Source organism: Callorhinus ursinus, unplaced genomic scaffold (genome assembly GCF_003265705.2).
Source record: "Callorhinus ursinus isolate GAN/ISIS: 27379988/994484 unplaced genomic scaffold, GSC_fseal_2.0 scaffold10, whole genome shotgun sequence".
Taxonomy (NCBI): domain Eukaryota; kingdom Metazoa; phylum Chordata; class Mammalia; order Carnivora; family Otariidae; genus Callorhinus; species Callorhinus ursinus.
The window spans coordinates 30,514,171-30,537,366 of record NW_027397072.1 but is presented as its reverse complement, the minus strand read 5'-3'; the positions used below and the strand labels follow the sequence as shown (position 1 = coordinate 30,537,366).

The following is a 23,196-nucleotide window of genomic DNA, read 5'->3' as shown; positions in this document are numbered from 1 at the left end:
ACACACACACAGTGGAATATTATTCAGCCATAAAAAGAATGAAATCTGCAACAACATAGATGGGTCTAGAGAGTACAGTGCTAAGTGAAATAAGTCAGAGAAAGACAAATACCATATGATTTCACTCATGTGGAATTTAAGAAGCAAAACAAAATGAGCAAAGGAAAAAAAAAAAGACAAACCAAGAAACAGACTCTTAACTATAGAGAACAAACTGATGGTTACCAGAAGGGAGGTGTGTGAAGGTGAGTGAAATAGGTGATGGGGATTAAAGAGTACACTTATTATGATGAGCACTGAGTGATGTATAGAACTGTTGAATCACTGTATCGTATACCTGAAACTAATATAACACTTTATGTTAACTACACTGGAATTAAAATTAAAAGCTTAAAAAATCTATATGCATGAAGAATATCATTAGCAGTTTATTTTGTAATAATGAAAAATTACAGTCTAAATGCCCAGCTCTAGTGAAATGAGTATCAGGAATGCTTTTTTTAAAAAAATTTTTGTTATGTTAATCACCATACATTACATCATTAGTTTTTGATGTAGTGTTCCATGATTCATTGTTTGTGTATAACACCCAGTGCTCCATGCAGAGCATGCCCTCTTTAATACCCATCACCAGGCTAACCCATCCTCCCACCCCCCTCCCCTCTAGAACCCTCAGTTTGTTTTTCAGAATCCATCGTCTCTCATGGTTCGTCTCCCCCTCCGATTTCCCCCCCTTCATTCTTCCCCTCCTGCTATCTTCTTCTTCTTTTTTTTTAAACATATATTGTATTATTTGTTTCAGAGGTACAGATCTGTGATTCAACAGTCTTGCACAATTCACAGCGCTCACCAAAGCACATACCCTCCCCAATGTCTATCACCCAGCCACCCCATCCCTCCTACCCCCCACCACTCCAGCAACCCTCAGTTTGTTTCCTGAGATTAAGAATTCCTCATACCAGTGAGGTCATATGATACATGTCTTTCTCTGATTGACTTATTTCACTCACCATAACACCCTCCAGTTCCATCCACGTCGTTGCAAATGGCAAGATCTCATTCTTTTTGATGGCTGCATAATATTCCATTGTGTATATGTGTGTGTGTGTGTGTGTGTGTGTGTGTGTATACACATATATATATACACACACCACATCTTTATCCATTCATCTGTCGATGGATATCTTGGCTTCTTCCACAGTTTGGCTATTGTGGACATTGCTGCTTTAAACATCGGGGTGCACATACCCCTTCGGATCTAACACTGACATAACAAAGGTCATATTTTTCCCACAAGTCTGGTGGTGGGTAGTCTTTTTCTCTGACATAAGCTGGTGTAGTTACTCAGTGATGACATAAAGTAACTAGGCCTTTTCTGTTATTCTCCTCTGCCATCCTTCACCCCAGTCTGTTGGCTTATTGTCTTCTTTCTCGTTACATTATGATTACGGGACTGCTGTAGTTAGAGATCTCAAGACCAGAGTGAAAAGCAGCAAATAGGTTTGTTTGAATGTTTTTTGGGTGTGTCTCCTTTATCAATGAATGATAAATTTTCTCATAAGTACCTTCTCCCCGTCCCCAGCAGATACCCATACATATCTCATTGATTACATAGCCATGTGTGGCCACAACAGAAACTAAGAAAGCGTGAATTTTACTTTCCAGATTCTATAGTGGGAAGTTACAGAGTAGAAAGGGGTTGGGAATGTGTATTTTGAGTAGCCAGTCTGCAAGATCTGCTACAATGGTTAGGTAAGTTATGGTAAATTTGCTTAAATTGATTTTTTACTCAATTATTATTATTATTACTTCTGTAATAAACTCAAAGAAAATGATATAAAAACGGTAATAACAAAATTAGATTAGTTTAATACTTAAACTGTGTTTAGCAGAATGCCTTGTACTACAAAGTGCTTATTTTCTTGCCTCCTGAATGAACATTAGTTTAAGTGCCATAAAGTAGTAAAACAGTATTTACACATAGAGGTGTTTTTCTTTAATAGAAAATAATAAGTACTCTTTAGAGTACCTCAGAGAAGGGAGGGATTACTTTAAGCTAAATAGGCTAAGAGTTGACATTGGTAGAATTTGAAATTGCAAAAGGGCATTTGGGGAAGGTAGTGGGGATGAAGAGAAGAACATAAGCCAAGGCATGGGCCTGGAAGAGTTGAGGCCATATTTGAAGACCAAAAGATGGTCTGCTTTGATTAGAGCACAGGATGTGTGAGAAGGAAATGTGGAAGACAAAGCTAGACCGGTGAGCTGGGAACAGATTGTAGATAGCCTTAAATTCCATTGGGAAGAATTTGGGCTTTAGTTTCATAACGCCTTACATTTATAGGTTCGCAATTCAGACATATTGAATGAATGCTTTAAATATGAAAAGTGTTGCCCCTTGAAGACTGCTTCTTTAGAGATTGTATACCTATCAAAAGGTGATTTGGTTTAGGACATGTTTAGAACTCCTTTGCAGTTTTCTAACCATAAAGAAAATCATACACTATAGAAAACTTGTCATTTGCAAGGGATACTTTGAGAACTTTGTGCATCCTCAAATTTTAAAATTAAGAGGTCTTTGTGTGGGACCCTTGCTTCCTCTGAATCATGTTTCCTTTGAGATTCATGTTTCATATATATATATTCCTATTAAGTTAATATTCTTCTCAGTGGTTTTTTTTTTTTTTAAGATTTATTTATTTATTTAATTGACAGAGAGAGAGAGAGAGAGACAGCGTGAGAGGGAACACAGTCAGGGGGAGCGAGAGAGGGAGAAGCAGGCTTCCCGCGGAGCAGGGAGCCCAATGCAGGGCTCGATCCCACGACCCCGGGATCATGACCCGAGCCGAAGGCAGTCGCCTAACCAACTGAGCCACCCAAGCGCCCCTCTTCTCAGTGTTAATGAAAGTTTTATTTCTTTTGATGAATAGATTTTGCTCAGGTTAGAGCACTTGCTGAGTCAGTAATGTTTCTTTTTTCTTTTTTTTTTTTGTATAGAACATTTGGTGGACTTGTTCACATTCATAGTTACAAGCTGTTACCAAATACCAAATTTGGCATTTCCTTCTTTTCCTAAGAACTGTTACTTTCTTAGTCCTTATATTTTTCTTCACTTCATTTGTGCTAGCCATTTGGTTTTCTTTGGGGTTGGGGTCAGGGGAGACATTTTTTATGAAGAAACTCAGTTTAAAAAAGAAAAATAAGAGTTATTGCTTTTGAACTTTGAGATGTGAATGCTTATCTAGGCTCGGCTCACTCATTTACTCTGGATCTGTCCTCTAGCTTCTCATTGTCTTAAGGGAATATCTTCTGAGTGACTCTCAAACAGTGATAATTGTGAATATTAAATCTGTGAATGTCAAGTTTATTATACTGCACATCCCCAGATTCTCCCTTTGATTGATACCTTATTCTCTCACTCCACTCTATGTATGTGTATGAATATATACATATTCTTTTTTTTCCAGCTTTTTTGAGATATATCTGATATAACATTGTGCAAGTTTATAGTACACAATGTTAATCTGATACGCTTGTATATTGCATATATGTATATGTATATATGTTTTTTGTAACTGAATTTTCCACTTCTTTGTGCAAACATTAGAAACATTATAAAGATTAGAGAGATAGGAGGACATGCTGTGTGAATTGATTGGTTGGGGGCAAGAGGGAAACTTTGTGCGGACTCAAGAAACGATGTACAGTTATGTATATCTTGCCATCAGTTGATAATATGCATGTAATTAATGTTTTAAGTGTGAATTTGGGCAGTGGAGAGTTTGTTGTATAGGACAATCTATATTTTTAATCATACATGTAGGGATGGAGGGATTGATGTGATCGAATATACCACTATCTCCTATGGCATTTCAGACATAATGTGTCATCTAAAAAAAAATTACTCATCTTCTTTGGAAAAGAATGCTAGATAAATAAATAAAAATAATGGTACAGAATTTTTGAGGAAAATTTCAGGAAGCTCATTCATTTATTGAAAGATAAAGCTAGTTGTAAAGTTAATACTAGATTAAAATACAGTTTCTGAGATGAACATCAGTTTTGTACTTGACCCCAGAGTTGACTAGGCATCTCACTGTAGTTTGTGTTTATTTATTTATTTATTTTTAAAGATTTTTTTTATTTTTTAGGGCAAAAAGGGGGGGGCAGAGGGAGAGAGAGAGAGAATCTCAGACTCCCCACTGAGCGCTCAGTCTCACCACCCTGAGATCATGACTTGAGCCAGAATCAAGAGTCGGACACTTAACCAACTGAGCCACCCAGATGCCCCTATTTTGTGTTTATTTTTATAGTCACTGCTTTTGCCTATAACTGTTTCTGGTTCTAGTTGCATACAACATCATATGTTTTGTTCAGCATACATGTTTCATCCACTGGGCAGTGAGCTCTGTTTTATTTTGTCACTACCCTAGCCCTAGTGTCAATGACTGCCTGGTGCAAGGCAGGTGCTCAGTTAATACTGTTAAATGAATAAATGTGAACATTCAATACATTTATGACTCAACTCCTCATTTATTAGGAGACCCCATTGTCTGGTCTTAGCTCTTTTCTATACCTACATGTCCTGATCTTGTACCCTCATTAGATTGGAAGTGCACTGTGAGTAGGAACTTGGTTTTGTCTTTCCTATATTCTTTACAGTAATATGGACTGTGGTGGGTAGTAGGTATTCCCTAAAGATGTGATTAAACTGAATGATAAGTGGTCAATTTTATGTTTTTATCTTGAGACTGCTAAAAATATAGTCATAAACAAGAAATTTGGAAGAGAATCAAAAAAACTAATGTGTCCTTGTCTGTCAGCTTGAGGGCCTATATAAGACTTTGTACTTCTGTGGAGGAGAGAGCTAGGGTTCTGGGACAGCTTAATCCCTCATTCTTTAACGGCCTATTTGCTTTATTTTTGGCCTTCTAACTATGTCACAAATGGTGTAGGTCAGTGGTTCTCCAAGTGTTGTCCCAGAATAGCAGCATTAGCATCACCTGGGTACTTGCTAGAAATGCAAATTCTCAGGCCCCACTCTAGACTGAGGGTAGAGCATGGCTCAGGTAGTCTGTGTTTTAGTAAGTCCTCTAGGTGATTCCCATGGTAAAGTTTAATGTCACACTGTCTTCAGGAGAGAGGCCTTTCTAGAGGCAACAGTTGTATGCCAGAGAAAACCAACTGGCAGCCCGAATTTAAGAGAATAATGTAATCCAAGGCTTTTCAGAGGGAACAGGTATGATTTATAAAGGTGTTAAGATATAAAGCAAATTATTGAAACTTCATCGTATGCTATTTCTTAGCTTAAGTAAACTATATTACTCACTTTTACTTTTCAAATATTTCTCTATTTGTGAGTTTGTGCTCAAATTCAAAGTGAGAAGCTTAAATCGGTCAAATTTTCTTGTACTTTACATTTTTGTAAAAGTGAGTGCTTTTTCCCTCCCAAAGCGGATGACCAAGAAACAACTGAAAAGTGTCCCACCCAAACTAATATGTTGTGTATTTTTCTTTTTGTGAATATGTTTTCTAGTGATTTCAGTTTTGAATTTGAGCCCTTTTTAATTTTAGAGTACAAGATAGTTTAAATGGTTTCAATAAATTAAATGGTACATTTAAAATAATTTCTTTATTAGATATTCCTGAATATACAGATAAACCTGCCTAGCTAAAACAGATTTGTACTCCTTATCTATATCCTTTTGACAAATTGGAATTGAAAAATAATACAAAAATTAATTTTTGTTTACCATGTAGACTCAAATTGTAAAATATCCAGTTATTGTTGTTTTTATCTTTTTTATTTCTCATTGTTAGGTAATGAAGGCCTAATTTTAGGTATATAATGTAAAAATTTTATAAAGCATCGTGAAAGTTCTAACATTCATTTTCCTTGAAGATAATTCCGAAGTTTTCTTTTCAAATATATGTGCCATTACCATTAGGTTTCCTTGTACAGATAAGTGGATGTATGATGACTTACAATTTTAAAAAATATATTATTTTATTTGTAACACTTGAAAGCTATTTTCATACCTTACCTACTTGATCAAGTTGAATTTACTTCATTTTTCTAATTTTTTTCTTAAGATTTCAATTGCATGTCTTAATCTTTTGTTCCCGGAACTCTGGAAAGTTTAGAAGAATTCACTCTGTGAGAATGTTGAGGTGACATTAGTGCAGGCAGAAGCAAGAGTTTTAAAAAGTAGGCAAATTGTAGCTTAATAGTTCATAAGGTATAGCTATAAAAAAAATTAGATAACTGAATTCATCACTGTTCCATATTACTGGACAGTATTGGAGGCTAGGAATATATTTGCTCTCTAGAGAACTGTCTCTTTTATTTCAGAAGGAATTCTGTTGTAGTGATGTGCAGGGAGAACCTTTAAGGGGCCCTTTGCACCATGCGTTTTTCTATCATATCCTTGTTGCTGATACTCCCACCACATTGCGTGTGAGTTTTCCAAGTGGTGATTCATTCATGGTCTTGGACTGTCATCTTAGTTCATTTGTGAGAATGCTGTGCTCTTTAGGGATATAAACTACTCAATCTCTTGGTGCTTTTTTCTCCTTTGTAAAAATAACGTAGTTGGATTAAAACATCCAACACAAAGTCTACAAACTGGTGGCTTGTGGAGCCAGATCTGGTGAATGAATTTGTTTGGCTGTAATTGTCATTACATTTTTCAATTAAGAGACTTTTATGCATAGTAACATGCCTGTGGTACGGCATTCAGAAGGTATAAGGACGGACATGGATATTTTAAAAGTAGTTTTAACTCCCATTCCTCTTTCTCCCAGCCACCTAGTTACTTTCTCAGGAGACATTCAGAATGACTACATGTTTGTGAATCATTCCAGAGTTATTACTTATACATAGAAACATAATAGTATATTTACCTTTTTTTTTTTAAACCAAATGGTTGCGAACTATATACATTGTTCTGTGTCTTGCTTTTTTTTTTATTTAATCTATCTTGGGAATCATTCTAAATCAATATATCTAGAGCTGTCTGTAACAAACACGTAGCAATCCTTTGTATAGATGTATCCCACTTTCTTTTTATTTTTTCTTTCTTTCCTTCCTTCCTCCCTCCCTCCCTTTCTTCCTTCCCCACCCCTTCTCCCCCCTCCTCCCTCCCCCTTTCCCCCTCCCACCTTACCCTTCCTTTCTTTCAGTCTTTTTTTCCCCTTATGTCTGTCCTCCCCTTCCTGTCTTTTCAGTTAAATAATCCAATTCAAACAACAGTATCCTGCCATATTAGAAAAATCTTTATCTGGGATTTACTTTTTATTTTGAAAGGGTAAAGAGATTTATACCAGTTATTATGTTTTAGACTCAGGTGGTTTTTACAGAAGAAATTAGTCTGTAAGAACATATGTTTTAAGATCTTTTTTTCTAATTTTCTGAGTAGAGTTTTCCAGAGGGAAAATATCTAAGAGATTGACTCTTTCTTCCTCTTTTTTTATAGATATCAGTTGAGGACCTGATTTTCCACTAGTGGTATTTATAATTTATTTAACCTGTCCCCTGTGGAGGGACATTAGAATTATACATACATTTTTGTGTGTATTCTTTCAGTGTATCATTTCACACGTGTGCAAATATATTTGAAGGATAACAATCTAGAATTAGAATTGCTGAGTAAAGAGTATGAGCATTTACAGAGTCAGTGGATGTTGCCAAATTGTCCCCTGTAGTGAAACTGATTTATATCATCACAGCCAACATGCAAATGCCTTTTCCCCCCAACATAATTGTTTTATTACATTATTGAACCTAGTCTGATGGAAAAGAGGAAATCTGATTATAGTTTTAATTGGTATTTCTCTTTCATGTGACATTAAACATCTTTTTAATATGTTTGAGGTTTTGTATTTCCTTTCTATGAGCATGTCCTTTGTATGTTTTTCTGTTGAGTCCTTATCTTACTGATTTGTAAGTGCTCTTAATATAGTAAGAAAAGCAAACTCTTGTGATTTGTGTTGACTGCATTTCCTATTTCATTTTGACAGTTGTCAAAAAAGAATTGTATTATTTCTCATAACAGGTTTTCAGCAACTTTTTAATTGCCATATACATGCAAATATTTTTTTGAGATAAAATGTATTAGTCTTTTATGGCTTTGGATTTTATCTTATTCTCAGAAAGGCTTTCCTAACTTTGAGATTATTAGAACAAAAACAAACCCTACATTTTCTTCAAATGCTTTGGGGTTCTTTGAACATTTTTTTTTAAAGATTTTATTTATTTATTTGACAGAGAGAGAGAGAGAGCACAAGCAGGGGGAGCGGCAGTCAGAGAGAGAGGGAGAAGCAGGCTCCCCACTGAGCAAGGAGCCCAATGTGGGGCTCAATCCCAGAATCCTGGAATCATGACCTGAGCTGAAGGCAGACGCTTAACCGACTGAGCCACGCAGGCGCCCCTGAACATTTTTTATTGTTTTAATGTGAGAAATATTTTCCAGGTGGCTGCCCATCAACATTTATTGAATAATCCACATTCCCCCCAGTGATCTGCAGCGTCCCCTTTAGCATATACTAAATTCCTGTATATATTTGGGTTTGTGTTTGGATTGTCCATACCATAGCTCTGTTCATGAATCAGTACCACCATTTAAGTGATTGTAGAATCATAATATCTTTTAAAATATCTCAGGGATTTTAAATAATTTGTTTATTTTGCTTTTTTTCCCATGTGTATTTTAGAATTCTCATGTGCTGTATTCTTTGCTTAGCTTTTATTTTTTTTCTTGGAAGTTTTATTCTCATCAGCTTATTTTTGTTATTAGAAATGGGATTGTTTTCTATCATTATAGAACTGTTTTCATAGCTCATGGGTTTTAATTTATTATTTTTACATGTAGCTACTTCATTAAAATTCCTCTATTTTTTGTAAGACTTTATAGTCAGTTTCTTTGGATTTTCCTGGTATCCACTCATATCATTTGCAAGTGATAACAATTTTGTTTTCTTTTTTCTGTTTTTAAACTTCTTTCTTTCTTGACTGATGACATTGGCCACTACCTCCAGAACATGGTTAAATATTTGTGGTAAAAAATGGACATCCTTTTTTGTTCCTGATTGTCAGTACTTCTTGGGTTTTTCCATTATACATAATGCTGACTTTGAATTGAATTATTTGTATCTTATATTAGGGGGAGTTGGCATAGTGTTTGTTTCAAAACTAAAAAAAAAAATAAATCTTACATTGACAGAACAGTTGCAAGGGCAATACACAGATTGTTTTTCTTCCTGAACCATTTGAGGGCAAGTTGCCAGCCAACCTGATAGGCTGTTGCCTCCCTCCAAATACTTTAGTGTTTATTTCCTATAAACAAGTACTATCTTATGTAACCACATATAACCATCAAAATCAGGAAATTAACACTGATACATTACTACCATCTAATCCTCAGACCCCATTCATGTTTCATCACTTGTCCTAATTAGGTCCTTTTACAGCCAAATTCAGTTCAAAATCATGTATTACATTTGGTTTTCATGTCTTTTTAGGCTCCTTCAATCTAAAACAGTCTTTCCTTGACTTTTATGAGCTGACACTTTTGAACATCACAAGAAAGTTTATGTGAAATGTCCCTTGACTTGAATTTGCCTGATATTTCCTTATGATTGATTTTAGGTTATGCATCTTTGGCAGAAATATCACAGAGCTATTCTGTGATCACCAAGAAATATCACCAATACTATTATTCTTTTTTGTTTGTCTTTCTAGGCAACTCCATCTTCTCTGTAACCTTTGTCTTAAACAGTTCTAGGTCTTTTATTTTTATTAAATATTTAACTAATCCAATATGTGAATTGGTAGAAGGATGGGGAAGCAAGTGTACTGGAAACACAAGGAGTTTTTAATCACAGTAAAGACTTTCCAGTATTATGGGCTGAAGTTTCAGAATCATCCAGAAACCATGATGGTGGCAGTAATACAAAACTAGCCAAATGATATAGAGAGGAAGAAATTGGTCATTGATTTTATTATTACTCTGATTTTATAATTATGCAGATTAGATTATTATTTTTATTAAAGTCGTTTTGAAGAGTGTATAGAATTCTATGCCAAAGCATTGTTTGGTCAAACAAGTTGGACTGTCATATCCTTTTGACAAGGCTTTCATTTTTTTCAGCTTTTATTATTCCTTTTTTTTAGCGGGTGAGTGTGGGGGGCAGATGTGGATGAGGGATAGAGGGAGAAAGAGAGAGAATCTTTTTTTTTTTTTTTAAAGATTTTATTTATTTGAGAGAGAGAGAGCGAGAGAGAACATGAACAGGGAGGAGAGGGAGAAGCAGGCTCCCCATGAGCAGGGAGCCTGATGCAGGGCTCGATTCCAGGACCCTGGGATCATGACCTGAGCTGAAGGCAGATGTTTAACTGACTGAGCCACCCAGGCGCCCCAGGAAGGGAGAATCTTAAGCAGGCTCCATGCTCAGCACAGAGCCTGACCTGGGGCGCTCAATCTCACAATCGCAAGATCATGACCCGAGCTGAAATCAGGAGTTGGAAGCTTAACTGACTGAGCCACCCAGGCGCCCCTCATTTTTGTCAGCTTTAAATACATTGTGTTATTATTATGCTTACATAAAATAATGATCTCCTTGCAGAATACATAATTTTGAGAGGTTTTATGATCATTAAGTTTGGGTAGTATAGATATTCTTTTTCTCTGTCTATGGTTGTCTTTGGACTACTTTTAATTCAGTAAGAAAAAATAATCCTTCTTTAATTGCAATTTCAAGAGCTTATTGAAATAAAAACAAAAACAGCACTACTTACATCTTGAAAATTATAAGATCCTTGGTAAATTGGATTTTGTATTCAGTATGGTACTGAAAACATAGAAAGGAGTGTTATTCAAACAGTAGTTAGTGGTTCACTCACTAAACTTTAGTTGGACAATTCACAATTTCTTAAGGATGTGGTATGGTCATCATTAAATATAAGTTCCTGCTTACTTAAATGGAAAGCACTGTGGAAATATAAGTAACATTGTTATCTGCACTAATGTAATAGAAACGGAAGGGGAAAGCATATGAGAATAGTGAAATCGATGGCTATTCTTAAGGATCCTTAAATCCCTTCTGCCCTATTCTTAGTGGTGTTACGAGTTACTTTAACAAGTTAGTGTTTGCAACTAGTTTCAGTTCCTTAAGTGGAAGATACTATTTCAATTCTGAATGTCTTTTTAGATATTCTGGAGAGCCACTCTTACCTAGCTGTTTTTCTGAAGACAAAAGTTTTACAGTTTGTTTACATGTTAAAATGTAGGGGTTTTTTTTTTGTTTTTGTTTTTTTCTTTAATTATTCCTTGAAGGGGCCAGGAACCTATGGAGGGCTGTGGTTTCTGATTTTCCTTTTTTGAACTTTCACTTTTTTCCTGCACATTAAATCTTCTAAAAGAGGCTGGGGTGAAAGTGGGGATTGAGAAAAGGCAGCTCTTTATTGTTTGCAGGGGAGGTCCAGAATAAAGTCTTTCAAGACAATCTTAAGTCCATCATAAGATTTATATATGTGGTGAAGCTCTGAGAACTGTTACTTCGCAGTGGTATTACAAGAACTCAGGATTTTACTATCCCCTTTCCCCATCTTCACTCTTTATAAAAGAGAAGCCCCCTCAATGCCATAAACACTTGAGTAAACTATACTGTACACTTTGCATATGTCTGCATTTATATTGGTTGTTTTAGATTATAGACTCTTAGAGGACACAGTCTACCTGTTGTAACATCCCTGATCTGAAGTAAAATGCATATTTTAAAAAAAAGGTTTTTTTCCCCTTGCAATCAGTGCCTTTCTATATACTTACGCACTTGTGACACATATGTAGAAGGAAACGTATCTGTATATAAGAGTCCTATCTCCCAAAGTTTCTTTCTTCAGCTGGGTTAAAAAGTTTTTTTATTTGGTCTAATTTTAGTTTTGTCTTTCTTTTCCCTACTCAGGCCCAGATTGCTTTCCTTCAGGGGGAAAGAAAGGGTCAAGAAATTTTGAAGAAGGATCTTGTGAGGAGGATCAAAATGCTGGAGTACGCTCTTAAACAGGAAAGGTAATTCAATAAAATGGAAGATGATGTTCTCTTTAAAGATTGGAGTAATTTTTGTCATTCTTAAAACAAATCCAAATTTTAATACTTAATACTTTTGAATTCAGGAAATAGTATATGTAATACACATTTAAAAATGGTTGTAATATGTTAATGTTCTTGTGAATGTTTAATAATCATGACCAATAAACTGATTTACATCATTTAAAAAAAAATTTAGCAACATTTTTCCTCTTCCCTGTCCTTTCTTAAGAAACTTACGTGTTTCCGAGCTGTCATTATCCATTTCTTTATGGAATTGAAATCGTTTTTGAGTTGTAAAGGAAATTTCTGTGATGCTTACTCCCTCATCAACTAATATTATTCGCTTTGATGTGTTTTCTTTGGGAAAAAATGCAGACTGTATTGAAAATCTTTTTTATCTTTTTCTAGACTTTTTTTTTTTTTGGTATTTTGTTCCTTTGCTATCAGCACTATTCATCTCTCTCCAGAAGTGAATCCTAACTTTCTATGTTGCTAGGTCTAAGATACTCAAGCAATTAAGCTCGGGTCACAGGTAAAGGACAACGGGTCATAGATGAGAATTTTGGAAGTTTTCATATGAATTATAAGTTTATTTGTTTTAACAGGTGGTCTTTGGATTTTTTGTTTTTAGATAATTTTTTGTTTTTGTTTCTGATAATTGAGTACTTGATAGGCGGTATTGAAATTCTCTATTTTGCTTGTTTTGACCACATACTTTTCTCATTTCTTTGAAGTTGATGAATGGGCTGTTTGCAAAACTGCCATAAAATAGCATTTAACAGATGATATTTGTGAATATTAAGAAGCAGATTAAACTTTAATAGGACTTGTTTTCACCTTTACACAGGATCTTTGAATGGCACAAGAAATTGCAAACAGGCTGACCTCTTGGTTAAAAAATAGATGATTCTTTTTATTCCTTGAGAGGTTGTTTAAAAGCTGTATTGGAGAGATGGGTGGGGGGAGGGAAACTACTTTTAAAAGCATGCAGTTTGGGAATATTTGAGATTTTAAGGAATCTAATTATAGGCATCATGGAAGAGAAAGAATAATAACATTAATAATGGCAGCTATTTATTAACTACTGTGTACCAGGCCCTGAAGCTTAAAAACAAAGTAACTTGAGTAGAGTTGCAAAGCTGTAGGAGAGCTGTGATTCAGATCCCTCAGGTCTGTCTGATTCTGAAGCCTATATACTCTTTACCAATACATGATTCTATCTTGTAATACAGAAGAGTTAAAATATACATATACTAAAGTAACCAGGGATGTTTTGTGTGTATGTGCGTGTATGAGTGTGTCCCTTCTCGTTAAACATATTCATTAATATATCCATCCAACTTAAGCACTGTGCTGGAGCTGAGTATAAACGTAGGTCACTGTCCTTGTCCTTAAGGGCTCAGAGTAGCAGGAAACACACTTGTAAACCACAAAAGTGCAGTGCAGTACGATAAGTGCTATTGGAGATGTCTGTACAGGGTACAGTCGGGTCACAAAGAAGGGAGTGGTTATTTGGATCTGGAAGGTGGCAGTAGAAGGAAGGATGTAATTGGAGAGGAGGTGAGACTTCAACAGTATCATAAAAAATAAGATGTTCGCCAGGTAGGCAAGGTTCAAGAAGTAGAGAGGATATGTTTGACAGGGAACAAAGTAGTTTGGTGTGTTACAGAAATATGCAGTCACTGTGTGTCGACGGTAGGATGTTAGTTGTGATTTAATAAATGATAATGGTAGATGTGAGCAAGAGCCAGATGATGGAGAACTTAACTAAGGAGTTCAGACTTTTATCTTCCATATAATAGGGAACATTGAAAGTTTTTCAAAACCTTTTATTCTGAAATTTCTCAAGCTAATAGTAATTAAAAGAACTACATGCCTTTTACCGGGATTCACCCAGTTGACAACATTTTGCTATATTTACTGGTATGTTCACTCTGTAGGCGTATTGCTTTTTTTCTGAATCTTTTGCTACTTAGATGCAGATGTTATACCCCTTTGCCCCTGAATACCTCAGTATATATCTTCTAAGAGCAAGGAGATTCCCTTATATAATTACAACTCTTTATCGAATTAAGGAAATTTAATGTTGATATAGCACTGTTACCTAATATAGCCCATATTCATATGCTCCGGTGATCTTTTTTTTTAAGATTTTATTTATTTGACAGACAGCGAGAGAGAGAACACAAGCAGGGGGAGTGGGAGAGGGAGAAGCAGGCTTCCCACTGAGCAGGGAGCCCGATGTGGGGCTCGATCCCAGGACCCTGGGATCATGACCTGAGCTGAAGGCAGATGCTTAATGACTGAGCCACCCAGGTGCCCCTCCAGTGATGATCTTAATAGCATTTTCCCCATCAAATGTCCCAGTAATGATTTTTATAGTACTTTTTTTTCCTGCTCTAGGATCCAGTCTAGGAATACGTATTGTATTTAGTTGTCATGCAGTTGAAAGGAGCATGGAATAGTGTGAAATAGATTTTAGAAAGATCACCCTGACTTCGTTATGGGGGATGGACTGGAAAGATCTATGAATAGAAGCAGGAAGAGTCTAATAGTCTAGGATGAGAAATTATAACATGGTAGCTGCTGGAATAGAGGAGGCATCAGCTGTGAAACATTTTAAATAGAATCCATAAAAATTATAATTCAAGAATGGTTCCCAGGTTCCTGGCTTGAGTGAAAGTTTTATAAGTTATCAAATGAATTAAAGATTAAGAAGTAAGTATTGAAAAGCAGATATGGGAGTGGGACTCAGGACTAGAGATGTATACTTGGGTACCATAAGTATTGTGGATAAAGTTACAGGAGTAGTTGAAACAAGCAGAACAAGTATTATGGGAGAAGAAGACAGAATCAGCTGGAGCCACAGGAAATGGAAGTGTTTGAGGAAAAGGCAGATGGAGGAAGGGCCAGCAAAGGAAGGGTTGGAGAAGGAAGGAGAGAGCAGTTATGTTGGACGCAAGCTAAAGAAGGTGGGAGTTTGACAATTGCAGATGCCCAGCAGACTCCAGGTAAGTTGTAAGCTGAAAGTAGTTATCTAGATGTGCCCGGTAGGAGCTTGCTGGTCTCCTTGCCAGGATAGTTTCAGTGAGGTAGCAGGAACATAAACCAGATCACAGGGGATTGAGGGCTGAGAAGGACAGATGAAGTGGAGACAGATACAGTCGCTTATTTTTTCAAGTAGTTTGACTTTGAAAAACAGGAGAGATAACTGGCTGGGTCTAAGGAAGATTTTTTTTTTTTTTTTTAAACTAATGGAATTCTCCTGATTCCAGAGTCACTGATTTTGTATCTTTTGAAATTTATGGAATGATTTGAGATTATTCCTGATGTTATGGCACTACTTAAGTGTAATAAGGAATAAATAAAGCATTTCTTTCTGGATTAGAGCTCTTAAACATTTCAGTTCTTTAACTCTGAAATTATTTTTCGAATTCTTTAATGCCAGGAATTTTTAAAATTTTGGAGTTCTAGAACATTTCAGTTCTTCTGATTCTGAAATTATTTTTCTAATACTTTAAGCCAAGAATTTTTAAGGAGTTTTATTGAGCATAATTTGAAACATAAATGTAGAGAGACTAATATCTTTTATATACACCTCCAAGCCTCAACAGTTAATGTTCCTGTCATTCTTACTTCATCTTTATCTATTTTAGGACAGCAAATTCTAGACATCTTGTCATTTACCCTGACATACCTAAGGGTAAGGATCATGATTTAGAATTGCTGTGTTACAGATTTTCTAAGTAGTCCCACTTAAAAAGATCCAAAATTAAGTGAAACTGAATCTTTAACATTATAGGAAGATTACTCGCCTAGCCAGGAATTTATCAAGGCATTCCTTAACGTGTGATAGAATATGTAAAATGAGGAAATTTACATCTAATTTTTCAAGAACACATAGTGTTTAAGATTTACTCAGGAACTTCTATACTGAAGAACCTTAAATACTACATAAAATACAATTCTGAAACATTCCATTTTTCCGCATTTCTCTCTTTCACCTGCACTATAAAAACCCACATGTCCTCCTTGCCTCTGATATTTCCATATTCTAATTCATCTTCCACATTCATAGGATTCATTTTTTGAAATACATATATTATATCCCTGCTTAAAAATATGTAGCTAATTTCAAAGATCTTAGTAAGACCTCTTACAGCCAGGCCTCTTTCTAGTCCTGTACACACACACACACACACACACACACACACACACACACACACACACGGCTTTTTTTTGACCCATGATGTATTTTTTTCCCCACTTTTTCTTCTGACAGAAATACTTTTCATCAATCTATTCGTCTGATTGGAAAACCACTGGTTTTTTGAGGTTTAGCTAAAATCTCATATGTTACCTTTTTTTTTGGTAGTTCTCCTTGACACCACCTTTGACAGAATTAGATAATCTCTTATGTGAATTCCTATAACATTTGATATATCTCATAACTCTTATCACAGGGTGCTGTTGTTATTTATTTTAATTTCTATCTCTTAGGCATCTCCTTGCTTCTACCCTTAATTGACTACAAACTGCCGGTTATTCCCAGCAGCCAGTACAGTGCCTGACATGTCATAAGAATTCAGAAACAGTTCATTGATTTAATCAGATTATTTTTAGCATCAACATTTAAAATGTGATTGAGATGCTATGTTATATTCCTAGCACATTATATATAATAAAAGACTTTGAAACAAAGCTATAACGGGACTTCTTTATTGTTATACAATTTTTATGCTCTTTTATCCAGTAAAGGTCAGTTGGGAGGCCTAGCTATGTATCAGACATAGGGTTCTTAGGCATGAGATCTGCTATTTATTTTACAGTCACATTTAGACAGAAAGATAAGGGAATAAGAAGATTGGTAAATAACACAGTGAGACGAAGTATTAAAACCATGGGAAACAATATGAGTGAGAAAGGTATTTGGCATGTTAGCTTCAAAAGGAATGTTGCTAAGTTGAGAAGGGTTCTGGGAGTAAGGTTTTTTTCAGTGAATTTAGCAGTTTAGTAGGGAGACCCTGCTTTAAGGGAACACAGCCTATGGTAAACAAGACAGTTCTTTACTTACTTTGTCTAATCTTTTATGAAATGTTAGCTCATAGTATGTTATTTTTATTACATACATTGTAAAGAATATTTCTGTTCCTCTTTTATATAAACTCTGTTGCAGTTTTTCCCAAGACCACTAGAATGCACTATAGTGCAGTATTTTTATATAGAAATGTTTTTCTGTGTGTGTGTGTGTGTGTGTGTGTGTGTGTGTGTGTGTGTGTATGAAAATGAACTCCATAATATTTTATTGCTACTTTTATTCCATCCTCAGACCAGTTACTTTCAATTGCTATTTGACTTTTAGGAGGTATTGTTACTTTGTTTCATGGTAGATGAAAAGTCTGAAGATTGACAAATATTGAGAACCTTGTTTAATTTCTGGTAACTGTAAGTAAAATTCAGTGGCTATAAATCTTATTCTCTAATAATCAACATTATTACAAATACATTGAAATAGACTAGGAAATGTTTGGTGATGAAATCTTTGTGATTAACAGAAGCATTGGGAATAGAGAAAAAGATGTTCTAGTTAATTTGGAACAAAAGTATTTACTAAAAATTTAAAAAAAAGAAATATATGCATGTTGTTAATTAACCAGATAACACAATATGGTCTCCCTTTATGTATTGCTTTCCCTTCCCAAAGGAAATCTTACTAATGTCTTACGTATTCTTCCAGAAATCTTCTATACATATGACATATATATATAACACATATATAGAACAAATATTCTTTTTTATTTTTAATGTGTATATATTATTACAAAACATTCTGTACATATGCAAAACATATAAAGACTAATATACTTGTTGCCGACCTTAAATAGAACATCAGCTGTCTGTAATTTTCATAGGTTTTCTTAAGATCCTCCTCTATATAAACATTGATTTTTCTGTTGTAACTATAAAATAATATGAATTCCAGTACTTTGCCCATTTGAGCAAATAATTTTCATTTCCTTTATACCTTTTTTGAAATATAAAAACTTCTTTAAGTGCTGAATTAATTATTATTACTGTTGTTATCCTAACCTTATTGCATTTAATATTTATTATGAATGGCCTCAATATTTTGGGGAAGCAAACAAGTCAAAATATATAAATACATTACGTAAGTATGGCCATTTTTGATTGACCTTTAAAATTTTTACTTTATCTGGATTATTTTTCTGGTCTCAGATGTTTAAATCTGAAATGGTGAAATCAGGTTAGCCAGAAATAATTATATTCAGCTAGCTTTAAAAGGGAAATAGATAAGAATTTCTCTTCATAGTCCTTCCTGAAAAGGCAAAGGATATCTTGACTATTAACAAAAAATGTATTCATTCCTATTGAAATACCTTATTCAACACTGGTGATTAGGGCTGATTCCTCCTCTCTCCTTTGGATTGTTTACTGTAATGCCTACTTGGTAAATCGTAATGGACTGACAAGGCACAGAGTATTATAGATGACTTAAAACTTTTTTTTGAGTGTAGTTGACACACAGTGTTACATTAGTTTCAGTTGTCTAGCACAGTGATTCATTATCTCTATATGTTATGCTGTGTTTACCACGAGTGTAGCTACCATGTGTCACCATACAGTGCTATTACAGTATCATCAACTGTTGTATTTGTTGTACCTTTTGTTCCTGTGACTTACTCATTCCATAACTCAAGCTTGTATCTCCCAGTCCCCTTTCCCCGTTTTGCCCATTCCCTCACTGCCCTTCCCTCTGGTAAGTCTCTGTTTTCTATATTTATAGGTCTGATTCTGCTTTTTGTTTATTCATTTGTTTTGTTTTCTAAGATTACACACATGAGTGAAACCATTTGGTATTTGTCTTTCTCAGTCTGACTTATTTCACTTAGCATGATACCCTCTGGGTCCATCCATGTTGTCACAGATAGCAAGATCTCACCCTTTTGTTATGGCTGCATAATACTCCGTTGTATGTATATACCATTAGATGAGTTTTCTTTTTATAAATACATCAATTTTGAGAAAGGTTAGTCTTCTACAAGTTTATTTCGTAATCCAAATATATGTACTGCTTTTGATGGTAGAATTGTAACTTGGAAATCATCAAGAAAATTTGAATACTATAGAAACTAGAATGTTATATGTAATTATAGAAAGATTTATGGTTCCCAGTGTTACTCTTTTATTTGTTATAATGGCACTTGATGGTGTAACAACAATAATAATGACAACCACTTTGACACTGTGGAAGCCTACTTTGAAAGGTAGCCAGGACTACTGCGTACTGATGACTACTCCTATTACATATCCTAAAGTTCATTTTGATATGTTTTAAGATGGTTTGTATTTTCTTATGTCTTTGTTAGAGCCAAATACCACAAGTTGAAATATGGGACAGAATTGAATCAGGGAGATATGAAGCCTCCAAGCTATGATTCTGGTAAGCTAATTTTAAAGGAAGTTTAAGTGATTAAAAAGAAGTTGACATCTAGTATTTATAGCAGCAATATTTATAACTGCAAATTAATTTCTAATTATTGCATATTAGTGATTTTTTTCTGACCTACTTATCTTTAGCGCTAATCATTTAGTGTCATTTAAATGATTTTCCATCTTGGGTGCCTGGGTGGCTCAGTCTGTTAAGCGACTGCCTTCAGCTCAGGTCATGATCCTGGAGTCCCTGGATCGAGTCCTGCATCAGGCTCCCAGCTCGGCAGGGAGTCTGCTTCTCCCTCTGACCCTCCCCCCTCTCATGTGCTCTCTCTCTCTCTCTCATTCTCTCTCTCCCAAATAAATAAATAAATAAAAATGGTTTAAATGATTTTCCATCACCTTCCTTCCTTTTTCTTCTTACCCTTTCTTTTAGTTCCCATTTTCTGCTTATGTTCTACACTTCCTGGAAAGATCAGAATTCATGGGGTAACATACTAACGTAACTGTGTCTTGCCTGGTTTCCCAGTATTAATGGGAACTTTGAGATGTGTGGTACAAAGTACATCAAGCCCTTGAAATCCTGAGAGAAAGAGAAGGAATGATGGAGTTCAGAGATTTCTTTTCAAGTACAGGGAATTCCTAATCCCTTCAGCCTCATCCCTCAGTTGCAGGTGCAAAATTGTTATTGGATTTTCTTATGCACAGAAGATTCTGCAGCCAGACCATCTTTTAACAGCTGAAACATTTATGATCTTTTTGTGTTATTTCTTCTTTTTTATTCTCCTACCTTCCTTGTCATCCCTACAAAAATAACACTTTGTAAACAATCAAATACTAAGGTTATAGACATAATTGACTTATTAGTAGGTATAACAGATAGTAGGAAAAGTTGTTCAAGTTATGTTTCAAATGAGTATGTTTTGACAATTTCAGATTAAATTTCTAGATCAAATATCTGAAGATATCAATTAGTTTATATCATTTATATGCTGAAATATATGAAATATATGCCTTGTACTAGGGGCTCTATGTATTTTAACCTTAATTCTTAAAATAGTTGCTCATAAAGATGATAATGTTCTTATTTTACCTATGTGAAAATTGAACTCAGAGAAGTGGAGAAACTTGCATAAGGTCACACAATTATTAAGTAATGGGAATATGGATCTGAGCCCGGGTCTAATGACTGCAACATTCATATATATATTTTTAAAGTTTGTTTGATTAGTTAGGCAATCTCTACACCAGGGTGGGGCTCGAACTCATAACCCCAAGATCAAGAGTCGCATGCTCTTCTGACAGAGCCAGCCAGCTGCCCCATACCTATAGAGTCCAAAATTCATATTAGCCCTCTTTTACCATACTGCTTCTATATTTGACAATATATGAAAAAAACCTTATAAGATCTGAATGTGCTGCTGATTTTAAAGTTCAATTCAGTGTAGTAATGTTAACACATTTCCCTAGCTGAATATTGAATCCATGAGATTTAGAGCAGTATCTGTTGATCATTGGCATATTTTTTCCTTTGTTTTTTAAATTTTTCTATCTTACTTTGGTGTCTCTCCTTTTGACTTGAGATTCACTTAAATGTTTTAAATTTAAACTGTTTGTTAAAGGCTGTCCTAAAAGTATCTTGTCTGATTCACAGAAGTGATTTAATCAGGATTTTTATATAAAAAAAGTTTGTTACCTTATTTTTAGGTATTATTTTAGGAGTACAAAAGTCTAATTGCAACATATACGAAATGTTTATAAGTAAACAACGTGGTTATAGAAAAAGTTTGACTCTTATGCATGTAAGTTCAGCTCTGCCCTGACACTTTAAATATTTGTGATATTATTTAATCTTCCGGAGATTGCTCTGCTGCTTATCTGAAACTGGGAAAATAGTGGAAATAATTCATAACTTTCAGGTTTATTTTCTTAGTATACAACACATGATTAGTACCTAGTGTAATTCCATCTATTGATTTTTCACAGTTTATTTACAAATATTAAATATGTAATGCTTGTCAGACCTAGCTTCAAATTCAGTGAATAAGATAACAATGCCCTATTGGATTTTTACAGGGAAGATAAGAAAAAAGTGATTACAGTAAAATGACATGTATAATGGGGAAGGTAATAGGTATTATAGAGCACGATATCTAGTCCTAAGTAGTCAAATGGTGTTTAAAGTTAACATCTGAAGGACAAGTAAGAATTGGCCAGGGAAAGTGAACTTACTAAATATTTGCTGAATGAGAGGTGGGAGAAAGGCAGGGGGAAGAATCTGGCACATTTGAGAAATAAAATAACTGGCTAGTAGAGAAAGGGAGGGAAGGAGTATTTCTAGATGGAGCTAGAGAATTAGCGGGGGAAGTGGGGAGGGCAGATGGTAAAGTATGTTACAAGGGTCTTGTAAAATATGTTAAGGAATTTACATTTTATCCTAAGAGTTTTGAGAACGTATTTGAAGGATCAGATTTCTCTTAGATCCCACAGGCAGCAGTGTAGCAGGTGGATCAGAGAGCAGCTGGATGGGTGACAGGGAGACTGGTGAACGGACTGTTGCAGCCTCCTGGCTAAATGAGGAAGGCTGCCTTGACAGGGCACTGACTGGACCTGAAGAGAGAGGGGGCGTGTTCAGGAAGTACGATGTAAAATCTGCAGGAATGAGTTCCAGTTTTGATGTAGGGAATGAAAAAAAGGGACATTCAAAGATGACCCCCACACTTCTAGTTCTCAGAACTAGGTCGGAAGTAGATTTGGAAGATGATGGGTTCGCTTTTGGATTTATTAGTTAGGCAATCAAGTGAAGATGGCTGGAGCTCAAACCAGAGGTGTGGCTTTGATACGTAGATTTGAGAGGCATCAGCACATGGTCCCAAAGGCACTGAGGTCATTGTGGAGGAGGAAGAGGCGCCCCCCCCCACCTCCCACTCCAGACTTTATTCAGGGTGAGAAGAGGACCTGGATTGGAGCCCTGAGGAATGGCAACACTTAAAAAACTGGTAGAAGAATAGAAAGGTGAAAAGGAAATGATAAGAATTATCTTAACTGTAGGATGGAAACCAGGAGAAGAGAGGGATTCCAGAAATAAGGACTCTAAAGCACTATGATTAACAACCAGAGGTTCTAAAGAGTAGCTTTAAGATTCACAGATCTGTACCTCTGAAACAAATAATACAATATATGTTAAAAAAAAAAAAAAGGAAGAATGAAGGGGAGTAAGTCGGAGGGGGAGACGAACCATGAGAGACGATGGACTCTAAAAAACAAACTGAGGGTTCTAGAGGGGAGGGGGTGGGGGGATGGGTTAGCCTGGTGTTGGGTATTAAAGAGGGCACGTACTGCATAGAACACTGGGTGTTATACGCAGACAATGAATCATGGAACACTACACCAAAAACTAATGATGTAATGTATGGTGATTAACATAATAATTAAAAAAGATTTAGTGACACATGGGGTCATTACTGTGGGCGGTTTTAGGAGAAAGGTAAGGATAGAAACAAAGACATGAGTGGAAAATGAAGACTAAGTGCAGTTACCTGTAAGTCGGGAAGCTTAGATTGTGAAGGTGGAAGAGAGGGAGAGCTGAAAGGGTATACATGGAGTCAAGGAAAGTGTGTGTGTGTGTGTGTGTGTGTGTGTGTGTGTGTGTGTGTGTGTG

At 35.5% G+C, this 23,196-nt stretch overlaps 1 protein-coding gene across 2 annotated transcripts in view; it reads left to right on the top strand.

The window, feature by feature from the left end:
• STRN (striatin) overlaps positions 1 to 23,196 on the top strand; it is a 92,243-nt gene that overhangs the window by 19,433 nt on the left and 49,614 nt on the right. For both annotated transcript variants that reach the window (XM_025868046.2, XM_025868045.2), the window contains exons 2-3: positions 11,959 to 12,062; positions 19,472 to 19,545. In XM_025868046.2, the coding sequence (XP_025723831.1) occupies positions 11,959 to 12,062; positions 19,472 to 19,545 (178 nt within the window). The remainder of the gene's footprint in view (positions 1 to 11,958; positions 12,063 to 19,471; positions 19,546 to 23,196) is intronic.